At 44.9% G+C, this 14,714-nt stretch overlaps 1 protein-coding gene across 1 annotated transcript in view; it reads left to right on the plus strand.

Annotated features, from left to right (window-relative positions):
* LOC124788821 (serine/threonine-protein phosphatase 6 regulatory ankyrin repeat subunit B-like) overlaps positions 1–12,611 on the plus strand; it is a 187,669-nt gene extending 175,058 nt beyond the window's left edge. The window contains exon 6 of the mRNA XM_047256102.1: positions 12,291–12,611. Within this exon, the coding sequence (XP_047112058.1) occupies positions 12,291–12,611 (321 nt within the window). The remainder of the gene's footprint in view (positions 1–12,290) is intronic.
* The last annotated feature ends 2,103 nt before the right edge of the window (positions 12,612–14,714 follow it).

The raw sequence follows: 14,714 nt of genomic DNA on the forward strand, positions 1-14,714 counted from the left end.
GCCAGGTTTCGAGAGGGTGCGTTTCTGGATGAGGTATCGAATATATTGCTTCCCCCTACTTATACCTCCCGAGGAGATCACGAATGTAAAATTAGAGAGATTAGAGCGCGCACGGAGGCTTTCAAACAGTCGTTCTTCCCGCGAAGGGAGGTAATGACAGTGGCACGTAAAGTGCCCTCCGCCATACACCGTTGGGTGGCTTGCGGAGTATCAATGTAGATGTAGATGTAGATGTAGATTCAGAAATCAGATACTGAATTGCAAGGCATACCGAGAAGCAGATACGGACTCAAATTACAATTTAGCAGTGATGAAGAGTAGGCTGAATTTAAGAGATGAGTTAGGACGATTCAATACGCAAAGAAGTGGAGTACGGAAGTACTATCGAATGAAGAAATACGTTTGAAGTTTTCTGAGACTATAGATACAGCAGTAATAAATAGCTCAGGAGGCAGCACAGTTGGAGAGGAATGGCGTTTCTAAAAAAGGCAATCACAGAAGCTGGAAAGAAGAACATAGGTATAAAGAAGGTAACTACGACGAAACCATACGTATCAGAAGAAATACTGCTGTCAATCGATAACAGAAGGAAGTACAAAAATGTTCAGGGAAATTCAGGAACACAGAAACACAAGGCGCTGAGGAATGAAATAAATAGAAAGAGCAGAGGAAATGGCTGCATGATAAGTGTGAGGAAATCGAAAACTAAATGATTCTCGGAAGGGCTGTCTCAGTCAAAATAACCTTCTGTAAATTAAAAAGCAAGGGTGGTAACATCAAGAGTACAACGGGGATTCCACTGTTAAATGCAGAGGAGAGAGCTGTTGAGTGAAAAGAGTGCATTCAAGGCCTCTACGAGGGAGAAGATATGTCGTTTGTGGTACAAGAAAGAGTCAGTTTAGAAGAGATAGGGGATCCAGTATTAGGATCAGAATTTAAGTGAGCCTTGGAGTATTTAAGATCAAATAAGACAAAAGGGGTAAGTAACATTCAATTAGAATTTTTAAAATCATTGGGTGAAGTAGCAATAAAATGACTATTGAAGTTGGTGTGCAGAATTATGAGCCTGGCGACGTACCATCTGGCTATCGGAGAAATATCATTCACGCAATTCCGAAGACTGCAAGAGCTGACAAGTGCAAGAGTTATCGCATAACCAGATTATCAGCTCATGCATCCAAGTCGCTAATAAGAATAATATACAGAAGACTGGAAAAGAAAATTGAGGATGTGTTAGATGACGGTCAGTTTGGCTTTAGGAAAGGTAAAGACACTAGAGAAGCAGTTTTGGTGTTGCAGTTAATAATAGAAGCAAGACTAAAGGAAAATCAAGACTCGTTCATAAGATATGTAGACCCGGAAAAAGCGTTCGATAATGTGAAATGGTGCAAGATGTTCGAAATTCTGAGAAAAACAAAGGTAACCTGTAGGTAGAGACGGCAAGTGTACAATATGTACAAGAGCCAGGAGGAAATACTAGGAGTGGACGATCATATTAAAAGAGATGTAAGACAGGTATGTAGTCTTTCGCTCCTACTGTTCAACCCGTACGTAGAAGAAGCAATGATGGAAAGAAAAGAAAGATTCAGGAGTGACATTGAAATTCGAGGTGAAAGGATATTGTCGGAGAATAAACTGAGTAACACCGTGGTGGAGTAGTTATGATACTAAACTTATGCATGGGGGGGACTTGAGTTCAAAACTCACCTCGACTGCACGCTTTTAATTTCTGTATTCGGTTCGAGTAAATTCTAGAAGTATCCACAAACGTCAAGAATCATTGTACTGGAATGTTCTGTAGCTGTATATATACTGTATGCGTTCCGACCGGAGGCAGTTCGCTCCGCGCTCTTGTATGTGCAATTGCTGAATAAATCTGCGTTATGTGGAGTTAGTGTTCGTCATTCATCTAGTTACACCTTCTTCTACGTGACATTATTCTGGTGGAGACGCTGGGTATTGGAACTTGTGATAGCGCACATAATCGACTACACGGTGGCTCCCATCAGGCCGTGACAAAGCCGACGTTTATGTGGCGACAAGCCAGAGTTCGAGCCATATTCAACAGATCGCAATCTATCGGAGACAGAAGAGGAGGAGGATGGTACGATGACAACAACGGTGTGCCACCACATGAGACATCCCTCCGGGTTCTCTGCTGGCGATCCAAACAAGTGGCAGAAGGTATATGAGCGTATAGCCAAATTTAACAAATGGGCTGACACCCTGTGTTTGGCTAATGTATTTTTTTACTTCGAGTGCAGTGCCAAGCAATGGTATGAGACCAACGAGGAGAAGTTCACAAGCTGGGAAGTATTCCAGGTAGAACTGCACAAGTATTTCGGCGTCACACAACGACAGAAGTGCATGGCTGAAGATAAATTACAGTGCACGGCACAGCGTGCAGGACAAACTACAGCGTCCTACATTTAAGATGTCTTGCAGCTGTGTAGAATAGTGGATCCTAGAATGAAGCGGGAAGATAAGGTTGCATATCTCATTAAGGATGTTGCTGAGGATATGAATGAAGCCCTACTCCTGAAGAAGGTGTCGATAGCAGACGACTTCATAAAATGGTGCTAGTATATCGAGGTAATGAATCAAAAAGGAATTATACAGAAGTAGTTTTAACGGCTTACAAACGTTTTATCAATGTCTGTGATGGAGGAAAAAACTGATTTCACATGTGTTCTTCGTGAGATAGAGAGGAAGTTCAGAAGGCACTTGGATTGCATGGCGACCAAAAAACCGAGACGCTCCAAGACGTTATAAGGGAGGAAGTGGAACAGACGTTGAACCCAATCTCTCGGCCTTCATTTCCCTTCAGAACGGTGAAAACGACGAGACCCAGGCGGAATTACTTTCCTAGAACGCCGCATGAGGAATCTGTTTGGGAACCAAGGAAGACTCATGTCTGGAGGACCCAGGATAACCTACCAGTATGTTCCCACTGCCGACGACCGGGACTTGTAGTGCGCTATTGTCGAGAAAGGCGGCGGATATTTGATGACCCCCGCGCCACAAGACACCAGACCGAATTTAGCCAACGCCAACTCCGGGACAATGAAGATGAACAAGAAGATGTGGGTGCAGGACGACGTAGGTCACCATCGCCGCAAGTTATCCACCGGAGAGGACGCTCCCCAACACGCCGATCAAGGTCTACATCGCCGTTAAAAAGCTACAGCCGATCGCTAAGCAGCCTCAACCTGGAAAACCAAACTGTGCGACCTTCCATGGAGGTGAGGCCGCCGAAGAGAAAACTCCTCCGCCGTTGATCCCTACAAAAATGATAGGAAACTACGTCGATATCCTCATGGATGGCCGACTAGCCCAAGCTCTTGTGGACTCTGGAGCATCACATTCAGTCATTTCGGAGAAGTACCGTCACCAGTTGCAGAAAACCGTATTCGTCGACAGCAAAACATCTCTGCTGAAGGTGGCTAATGGGAAATATGTAAGACCTACAGGAAGATGTACCATTAGTGTGGGTATAAGTGGCCTTACACAGCCCTTAGATTTCATCACCTTACAATAGTGTACTTATGACGTCTTTCCCGGATGGGAGCTTTTAAAAGCTTCTCAGGCAATTATAGATTGTGGTCGCTCGAAGATTATGCTAGACAAGATGAGATACTGTGGACAGGAAGATGCGCACCCGATTGTGTGGGGACTATGTGTGCTGTATGAAGTGATCATTCGTGCAGTCAGCGCTAGAGAGGTAACTGTCACGTGTCATGCCATGCCTCAATACATGGCTCTTGTAGTGGAATGTAAGAGAAGCATACCACTGAAGAATAACTTTGTCATCCCAGTCTCTGTCGTCTCATTTGAGAACGGATGCGGTGAATTGTGGATAGTTAACTGTCGCCGAGAACCGCAGATCCTTTCAGGACCCATGTGCGTAGCAAACGCTGAGCCGTTAATTGAAGAACAGCTGAGCGTCATAGAAACCTCCCATGCCCAGTCTATGGGCGAAGTTAGCGCTACCACTACGGGAAAACTATTCTAGCTCAACTATTACCAGATCTAATTAAGGAAAAAAGGAAGAAGCTACTTGCCATTCTTCAAGAGTTCTCTGAATGCTACAGTCTACAGGTGGAGAGAAAATAAGAGAAATCGGCGGTGAAGCACCGGATTAGCAGTGGAGACCATCAACCAATAAGCCAGAGAACATAACGTGTGTGAGCAACGGAACGTCGAATAATTCGCGACGAGTTAGAGAAAATGATGAAGAATGACGTCATTCAGCCTTCACAGAGCTCACGGTTTTCACCAAGGGATCTCGTCAGGAAGAAGGATGGCAGTTACCGCTTTTGTGTTAATTGCTAGAAACTTCATAATATAACTAAAAATGACGTCTACCCTCTACCACGAATTGACGATCCACTAGACTGTCTGTATTTTTCAACCATCTACATGTACTTGTGATACTGGCAAATCGAAGTAGATGAGGCTGATCGTGAGAAAACTGAATTCATCATCCCCGATGGAATATATGAGTTTAAGGTGATTTGTGTAATGCAGCAACTACTTTTGAACGGATGATGGATAATCTTCTACGTCACCTGGACCATGTGTCTTTGTTATTTAGATGATATTATAGTGTTCTCGGAGACATTTGATGAACACGTAAAAAAGCTGAGGGCCATTCTTAAGTGTCTCCAACAAGGCGAACTGAAACTTAATCCAAGAAAGTGTCTCTCTGGAGCAAAAGAGATCAAAATACTTGGACACCTTGTGTCAAACGAAGGTGTGCGGCCAGACCCAGAGAAGGTGAGATCTACAACGGAATTTCCTATTCTTAAAAAGTATTAGCGATGTGAGAAGCTTCCTCGGATTATGCCGTTTTATCAAAGACTTTTGTATCAAAGACAGGCCACTCCAAGAGTTGTTAAGAGCCGATGCCAAATTTATCTGGGGTGGTGCTCAACAAGATTCCTTCGATGTGCTGAGATAAGCTCTGACGACTGACTCTGTACTTTGTCTGTATGATGAGAGAGCACCTACAGAACTATACACAGATGCCAGCCGTATGGAATCAGTGCTGTTTTGGTGCAAATTTCGGATGGAAAAGAGAAGGTTGTAGCCTATGCTTCTAGGACACTTTCAAAAGCCGAGAGAAACTACTCAACTACAGAAAGAGAATGTCTTGCTGTGATCTGGGCCATGTACAAATTTCGACAGTATCTCTATGGAAGGCCATTCACAGTTGTTACAGACTGTCATTCACTTTGTTGGTTGACAGGTCTTAAGGGTCTAACAGGACTACTCGCCAGGTGGGCACTACGTCTTCAAGAGTAAGACATTACCATAGTGTACAAAAGTGGAAGAAACACCAAGATGCCGACTGTCTCTCAAGAAACCCTGAGCCAGACCATCAAGACTTTGATGAAGATAGTGGCTGTCTCGCTGCACGCCAGGATCTCTATGCTGAAGAAGGACGCCAAAAGATCTCACATGGATTACTTTGCAAGAAAAACTTTGGTCCGTTTGGAAAGACATGGCTAGCAGTGAGTCTTAAACACATGTGCTTAGATGTTCTACAGAAATTCCATGACACACCTGAGGCCGGACATTTAGGATTTATTAAGACATACGATAAGATCTGCAAGAGATTTTTCTGGGCAGGTTTATTTAGTAGTGTCCGTCACTATGTGTTGAACTGTCGACTGTACCAGAGGAGAAAGGCAGTTCCTCAGAAGTCGCCAGGCCGACTCATACCAACTCCACCAGCCGAAACGCCTTTCCAGCGTCTTGGGATTGACCTCATAGGACGATTTCCAACTTCTGCTAGTGGCAATAGATGGGATATTGTTTGCACTGATTATCTGACACGCTACGCCACTACAAAGGCCGTGAAAACAGCCGAAGCATCCGAGGTAGCCACATTCATCGTGTAGGCATTGTATTAAAACACGGTGTCCCAAGGTCGTTAATTACGGATCGAGGGAAATTTTTTCAATCGAATCTTGTGACAGTTATAAACCGTCGGTGCGACATTACGCATCACATGACGACTGCCTACCATCCGCAAACTAACGGGAGTACTGAACGCCTTAATAAGACCTTGGCCGACATGCTATCAATGTTCGTCAATGTTGAGCAGAGCAAGTGGGATGAGGTGGTACCTCTCGTGAGGGTTTCCTACTACACCGTCAAACAAGACAGCACAAGATTTACGCCATTTTTCCTGGTGCATGGGCTTGAGGCAACTACGACGATGGACGCTGTGTTTACGTTACATCCTGATGACGTGGACGACGACTACATCGGCCAGGTGTTAATCAGAGCTGAGGAAGCCCGGCAGTTAACTCGACTCCGCACGCTGCAGGCTCAAGAAAACGATCGCCGAAGGTATGACGCAAGCCACCGCCCTGTTGTCTGCCAGCCAGGTGACCTCGTCTAGATCTTCACTCCTGTTCGGAAAGTTGGTCTCTCTGAGAAGCTCCTCAGGCGCTACTTTGGACCTTATAAAGTTGTAAGACAGTTGTCTGATGTTACTTATGAAGTTGAAGATTTCGACCCCGACGCAAGACGACGAAAGATCAGAGATACAGTCACCGTCCTTCGAATGAAACCCTATAACGATCCAGCAACCCAGGGTAAATTCGAAGCTCCAGCGACAGGCAACAAGCGGAAAGGTGACGAAGAGCGTAGCGGCAAATAAGTTCTAAGAAGATCACCGCCAGGGCGAGCATCAGTTATTGGAAGTCGGAGTGCGCAGGACCGATGAATCGTTCCCAGACTAGGAGGACGTAGCACCGAGTCGCTGTTCAGTTAAGGAGGGAGCAATGTCGCAGAAGAAGCTGAGTAAAACCGTGGTGTGATAGTTATGATACTAAACAGTTGCATGTGGGTCGTGAGTTCAAAACTCGACTGTACAGTTTTAATTTGTATATTCGGTTCGCGTACATTCTAGCAGTATCCGCAAATGTCAGTAATCATTGTACTGGAATGTTCTGTAGCAGTATATATACTGTATGCGTTCCGGCCGGAAGCAGTTCGCTCCGCGCTCTTATATGTACAAGTGCTGAATAAACCTTCGTTACGTGGAGTTAGTGTTCGTCATTCATCTAGTTACATCTTCTTCTACGTGAAAGTAATTCATTGATGACATTGCTATGCTGAGTGAAAACGAAGAAAAATTACATGATCTGCTGAATCAAATGAACAGTGTAATGAGTACAGAATAAGGATTGAAAGCAAATTGAAGAAAGTCGAAAGTAATGAGAAGTAGCAGAGCAGAAATGTGAACGCCAAAAAAGTCAGGATTGGTGTTCACGTAGCAGATGAAGTTAAGGAAGTCTGCCACCTAGCCAACAAAATAACTAATGACGGACGGAGCAAGGACATAAAAAGCACATTAGCACTGGCAAAAAGAGCACTCCTGGCCAAGACAAATTTACTTGTATCAAACATAGGCCGTAATTTGAGGAAGAAATTTCTGAGAATATATGTTTGGAGCACAGCCAACTGGTACTGAAATACGGACTGTGGGAAAACCGGAAAAGAAGAGAATCGAAGCATTTGAGATGTGAGGTTACAGACGAATGTGGGCTGATATCGTAAGGAATGAGGAGGTTCTGCGCAGAGTCGGAGAGGAAAGGAGTATGTGGAAAACAATGCCAAGGTGAAGGGGCAGGATGATAGGATATCTGCTAACATGTCAGGGAATGACTTCCATGCTACTAGAGGGATCTGTAGAGGGGAAAAACTGTAGAGCAAGACAGAGATTGGAATACATCCAGCAAATAATCGATGACGTAGGTTGCAAGTGCTACTCTGAGACGAAGAAGTTGCATGAGTCAGGAATTCGTGGCGGGCCGCATCAAACCAGTGGGAAGACTGCTGACTCAAAAATGAAAAAGGTAGAAGACTATGTTCGATAATTTTTTTCTCCTGCTGCTGGAATGAGTTGTGGAAATGGATAAATTAGGGTTATTTACACAGCTGCGTAAAATAACACGGAAATTCCAGCTAAAACAAGTTCAAAATGGTTCAAATGGCTCTGAGCACTATGGGACTTAACATCTGATGCCATCAGTCCCCTAGAACTTAGAACTACTTAAACCTAACTAGCCTAAGGACATCACACACATCCATGCCCGAGGCAGGATTCGAACCTGCGACCGAAGCGGTTGCGCGGTTCCGGATTGGAGCACCTAGAACCGCTCGGCCACTCCAGCCGGCGGTAAACGAAGTGCTTTTTCTGCTTATGACATTCGATTTCGATCCAGTACCTTGTGGGAGCAGATTTACGTATACCAAGCAACAACATACAAATAAAGTCTGTGGAAAGATTCGAAGGAACCATCCTTGACGTGCATCTGTATTCTGTTTCTAATTTAGGCACCAAACTAGAGGGGAATATTATGAAAGTAATTAACAGGCAGTTAGAGCTTTATGCGCGCCGATATATTGTATTTTCGGGAACTTTACAATCATGATGGAAGATGTATACCTCAATAATTTCAGAGCTTCGGTATCCCTGCGCTATCATATGTAACACCATCGTTAACAGTCCTTTTGAAGCCCGAAGGCTTAAAAAAAAGAGGAATTGTAGATAAAATCTAATTGAGTGTCTTAAATATAGGTAGCCTTAAAAGTGACTTTCAAAATTAACAGGAGATAACGTTGCACAAAAACCAAAAGAGCTCGTGCCTCCCCGTTGAAGGCCTTTATATGACGAGCAGGACAAGCCTTTCACTACATATACTACTGTTTGTAAAAAGTGGAACACTCAGAACAAATTGTCTGTAGCGCGCCACGATAAGAGAACCTATAGATCAGTGTACCAATAAGTGATTTAGGTAGCAGAGGGGAGGCGTGCACGTACGGCTAACAGCGCCCTAATTTGTGTGAGCGGACGGTTCAATATTCCGCAATATGCAGTTGGTGTAGAGCCGTCATACGAATTGGAAACATAACCAAGTTCCGTTATGCCTCGCCAACATTACAGGGTGGAATTGGACAAGTGAGAGCGTTCTAACGGGGCAGAATGATTGGTCTCCGGGAGGCGGGTCTGTCGTTCTGTGACATTGCGGCTCGTTCATGGCGCGCTGCTTTAACAGTGAGGGCTATGTGGAACCGGTCGAGAGAAGAAGGCCGTGCAAAAACAAGAAAAAGAAGGAATTTTAGGGTTTAACTTCTCGTCGACATCGAGGTCATTAGGGGTGGAGCACAAGCTCGGATTGAGCCAAGGATGGGGAGGGAAGTCGGTCGTGCCCTTTGAAAGGAATCATCCCGCCATCTGCCTGGAGCGATTTAGTGAAATCACGGAAAACCAAAATCAGAATGACCTGACGCTAATTTTAACCGTCGTCCTCCCGAATGCGAGTCCATTGCACCACCTCGCTTTGCGAGGGCCGTACACAGCGTAAACATGGTACCGGACAACACAGTGTGACCACTGAGCGAGATGCCAGCCATCTTGTCCTCTTGGCCTTAACGGACAGAACGGCTTCGTCCAAAGTGTTGGCGCAACGGGTATGGGAGACGTCTGCGTCGACGTTCGACGCCATCTTCTGCGGGCTAGACTGGTGGCAAGCGTCTGTAGACCACAACCCACAAACGGTGCAGTCTGCAATGGGCAGCAGAATCCCGACACTGGCGTGCTGATTGGTAAAATGTAGGATTTTTGGACGAGTCCCTCTTCGTACTGTCCTACAGTGATGGTTGCATACGCATCCGACGCCGCCGTGGTGAACACTATCAGTCAGACTGTATTGTTGAGAGGCATAGTGCACAAACACCAAGTACGTACGTTTGGGGTGCCATTGTCCATAACACACGGTTTGAGGGCAATCTGAACAGCTACCGGCACATCAGGGTGGTTTTAAAGCCCGAAGCACTGACTAACCATTCTAACATCTGCAATATTTCAGCAGGACAGCGCTCGGCCTCAAGTGAAGACGATTGTGCAACCCTTCTTCGAAGGACGCCAGGTACCACTGATTCCCTGGTCTGCCTGTTCGCCTAAAATGTTACGCATCGAACATGTCTGGGACATGGTCGGTCATAAACGTGTTTGTTCTGGTCCTCGTACAGCCACAGTCGATTTAGACACGCCTACTAACCACGTCGCAGATTATTCCCCAGCAGCATACTCAGGCGATCTTCGATTCCTCGAGACCACGTCCAGCTGCTCCGACTGCAGCACATGGTGGCGCTACACCATACTCAATTTTGAGAGTCACAGATCATGTACAGGTCTCTAATATTAATAATTTGTGCAGTTTATGTCCCTAATCAGTGGAATAAATTTCATTGTGATAGCCTCTTTCGGTGTTGGTATTTCATTTTCTCCAAACGTCAGTGTAGCTGTCGTTAGCACAAAAGAAACAAGTTCGTTACAAATATATGGCAACAAAGTGATAACCCATTTGCTTTCGTGCGTCGTCCTGAAAATTGTTTCCCTAAGTTGCATTCCCTTTGCTCTTCGACGACTTATGCTACATAATCCTCATGTAACACGAAAACTGAAACAGAAAATTTAATTTTACGAGGATAGCTGTTCTTCACATAGTTAACAACTCTTCCAATCTTAAACGTAGCGTTATGAGGCTCAACATACGACACAGCAGTGAGAGAGAGAGAGAGAGAGAGAGAGAGAGAGCTGCTGCTGACGGAGCCTCATTAACTCAGTGGTTCACCAGCCCGGTAGCACAGTGTGGCAGGACAGAGGGTTAGCTGCCCTCTGTAATAAAAAACTGAGTGATAGGATCAACGATGAACTTCAACGGATGTGATGGGAAGTTCACCTCGAACAAATGCAACAAACGATAACGAACCAAATGAGATTCTTAAGAAAAAAAAGTGGTATCGTACATATTCTGCGATGCAATGGGGGGTGAGAGTTGTCACTTTCAATAACACGGGGAGCCAGTGCATTTTTTCTTATTTCAAATTTTATTTAATGAGGCTGTAAATTGTTGAAAGAAATTTTGAGAACGAAATCTGAAGAATACCTTTGAACATTAAGTCTTTTCACAAGATTGACTTAGTAATTTGTTTAATGGTCATAGATGTGTGCTTTATGAATATGAAACTATTTCAGTACACATACACTTTTGAAGAGCTTCCACTCAACCGTCGAAGGCATGAATTTAAGTTTTGTTCCTCACGTAAGACCCATATGTCAGAGGAATAGTAATACAGTGAATACTGTTACCGTGTTCTAAATTTGTTTAATAGCAGTTAGCCAGACCTGTATACGTTTGCTGACACCGGCGTCAGCCAATTCATTTCAATCTGGGTAGTATCAAAAATGTTCAGTTTTGTTGGTTTAAATCTCTGTCCAGTACTGAGGAGAATGCACGTGACGAAAGCGGCAGTTTGTCGGGTGTGCATTGTAACCCAAGTTACAGCTGTATAGTATGCGCAATTCTAAAAACATCGTCGCTGAGACATATGTATCAATATTGTGTTACTGAGTTGCTTACGTGCGAGTGACATAAATACCTAAATCAAATGGCTGGTGGCAGCAGTAGCTGTGGAGGGTACATAAAAAGTCTTGGGGGGGGGGGGGGGGGGTAGAGTCGCTGGAAACAGTGCATTCATCACACGGAAACGGAGTTAATTATCTGTCGTCCAAAAGGACAGAGTCATTGGCTTTCAGGCCAGAGATGGAAGCATTTCCGACACGCTTGATTTTCTTAAACGTATGTGTGCCGCAGTGGTTTAAGTACACGAGGGTATATGCTCGGCGCCGAGGCAACTGTGGTGCCATAGATGACAGGGCTGAATGACTGCTGCGAAAACGTGTACGGGCGAGTAGAAGTGCAACTGTGGAGCAACTGACCTCCCAAGCATGTACCAACAGTGTCTCCTCAACGACCGTTCCGCGGACGCTGCTGCGTGTTGGTCACCGCAGCAGGCGCCTGCTGCGTGTACTCGTCCTGACTGCTGTACTTAGGCGAATAAAGCAGGAACTTAGATTCCAGCACCGCAACTGGAGGTGGAGAGAGTGGCAGTACTTGCAGTTTGTTTCTTTCCGGCGTGGTGCAAATGGTGGTGGTCATGTTAAAGTGTCTGGACTGTGTAGTAACAAGCTGTGTTTGGCGGAATGTTTTTTGGACAAAAAAAATCTACGTGATTAGTTTCAACCATGACTTTCAGAATATGATGTGATAAAATTGTAACCTGGTTTCGCATGACTCCTTATGTGTTGGCTAGAACGAGGTTATTCTATTAGAGATTGGTTTGAGATCCACGGTGCTGCAATTTCACTAACGTTAGAGTGTCGAGTTGCTGCGCGTTGCTAGCAGTATGTGTGACCTCTGGTGCAGGTGGTCGCTGCCCTTTTGAGTGGTGGGGCTGACCGCACGGAGACGCTGCCCCACGTAGCGTCGCCGCTGAGACTGGCGGTGGTGGCGGCGCAGCCGCGCTCCGTGAGGCGGCTGCTCGCCGCGGGCGCCGGGCCCGCCGACGACTGCCTGCTGGCGCTGGCCACCAGCGACGACTGCAACGACGTCGACGACGCGGCCAGGCCCGAGGTGGCGCGCATCCTGCTGGCTGCCGGCGCGCGCGCCGACCCTGCCACCGCGCAGGAGGCGCGCAAGCGCGGGTTCGCGCTCCTCGCCGCTACCATAGAGGCGGCTGCCCGCTGACGCCACGGCTCAGACCGTGGATCGGTGGCTCCCAAAGTTCCTGACAGCGTTACGCCTGAGTCCAGTCACATATTAGCGTCTACCGCCCCTGCTCCTACCATAATCAACATTAGTACCTAACACAAAGTCAGAATGAAACAAAGTTCTTTGAATACTTTTAATGTTAAGGCTCTGTAAGATAAATGATATTTACTTTTTGTAAGTATGTTATTAAACCATGAACTAATGAGTCAGAGAGACCAATTGATGCTACTTGTTCCTAACAACATTATTTTTTAAAATGATGAAACAAATCGCAGTGTATGTGGTGTAAATTGAAGATGGATTGGGGAGAAAGAACAGGTAAGGAACTGACGGTACCAACTGCATCAGAACGTTATGTTTAATCAGCGACGACGAGAGAAAATGTATACCGCACAGGGAATCGAATCCGAGATTTCCTGCTTAGTAGGAATTTCGCTAACCAATGCGCCATCTGGACAAAATATCTGTCGCAGATGCACGGACTATCTCGTCACCTCCTTGGCCGAGTCACTTTCTCATCTAGCCCTACTTTCCACAGTTCCCATCCACGTCCACTGTCCATTAGAATTTTAGATTTCCTCTGGAGTCCGAAAGTGAGTCCACACTGAAGGTTGTAGATTCGTTGCCCATCGAGGCGAAACAGTTATATGAATTAGTGGTGTCTGTTCATTCAGACACGTCCAAAAGAACAGCATCACACAATAATTCTCAGTGCATTACGAGAGATACCTAGAATCAATCTACTTCGTGAGGAAAGTAACTTGTTATGAATGATGCTTCCCCTGTAGCAGTCCCCCTTTCACTCCCCTCCCCCCAACATCTCCACCCCCCCTCCCCCACCCTGCAACACTTACTTCACCTGCACCTAGCACCCACATTTAAAATTAACCAGGTTAAAATACGTGCACCGTATTATTTGTTCCCAGATCACTGAATTGCTGGGTTGCTCACTTCTGAACTACAGAAATGAAGTTCTTCAGTCTGACCACTGTCACAAATAGTGAGAATAATAGCAACAATAATAATCTGTTAGGCACTACAACAGTCTAGTAGCAATTACAAAGTTGTGTTCTCTTGTCAACATATTCCTTTTTTCAGTTAGGAAGTGAAGAATAAAGCAATTTCGGGGTCATTACAGGAACTACCTACAGGTCGGAGAAGGTATTTCAATAGGATAATTAAGCATGTGTAACATATGTAACACATACATCTCACCTTATGCGACAGATGCATCGGACGAGGGTCAAAATTAATCGCTGGCAATTTATATATTGAGTATTACAATATTACAGCATGTTCTCTGAATACAATTTAATTTTAGCATTAAGGGGCGTCCATTAATTATGTGATGGGTTTTCTTTAAATTATGTGATGGGTTTTCTTTAAAACTTGGACCCTCCTTTCCCCTTGCTGAAGTATCGTGAGCTGTGGTGCAAACGCCACCCCCCCCCCTTTTACAGTCGGGTGAAAATAAGGAAAAATGAAGTTCTGTTTTAAACACTGATAAAAATACATTATAAAACCATGCTTTATATACAAAGTACATTTTACAGCGTTTTTAATACATGATTAAAACGCTATTTTAAAGTTGCCAGTCCAGAGTAATATTAAGAGGGACAGGGAGAGGGAGAAAAAGGCTCCGAGAAGAAATTGATTGGTCTGTAAAAAGCTAATCTTTTATTGATATATATACATTAAATATTATTGAACCCTTACATTTCAGATGAAAGACAATATTGTTTGAACCTTCCTTTGAACTGTACGATTATGTAGCTTTTCAATCTCTTGATACATATCACCACTAAAAGAAATTCTTGTTGGTGGAATTCGGCATAACGTCCTTCCACAAACGATTAACCTCTTGCTCGCAGACGTGTTACGACTTGTCGGCATACCGCATAATGGACACATTCTATATATTTTCGTACTAATTCATGTTGAACACAGTAACATAGGCTCTATATGGGTCGCAGAATGTCACGACTAGCTCACTGGTGGCACACAGGTGTTTCGACCAGTGCGGTAGAGGACTCCCCAAATGAGTTCTCACACTTGTACGGCACTTGTTCCAAATGGGGT

This window comes from Schistocerca piceifrons, chromosome 3 (assembly GCF_021461385.2).
Source record: "Schistocerca piceifrons isolate TAMUIC-IGC-003096 chromosome 3, iqSchPice1.1, whole genome shotgun sequence".
NCBI classification, from domain to species: Eukaryota; Metazoa; Arthropoda; class Insecta; order Orthoptera; family Acrididae; genus Schistocerca; species Schistocerca piceifrons.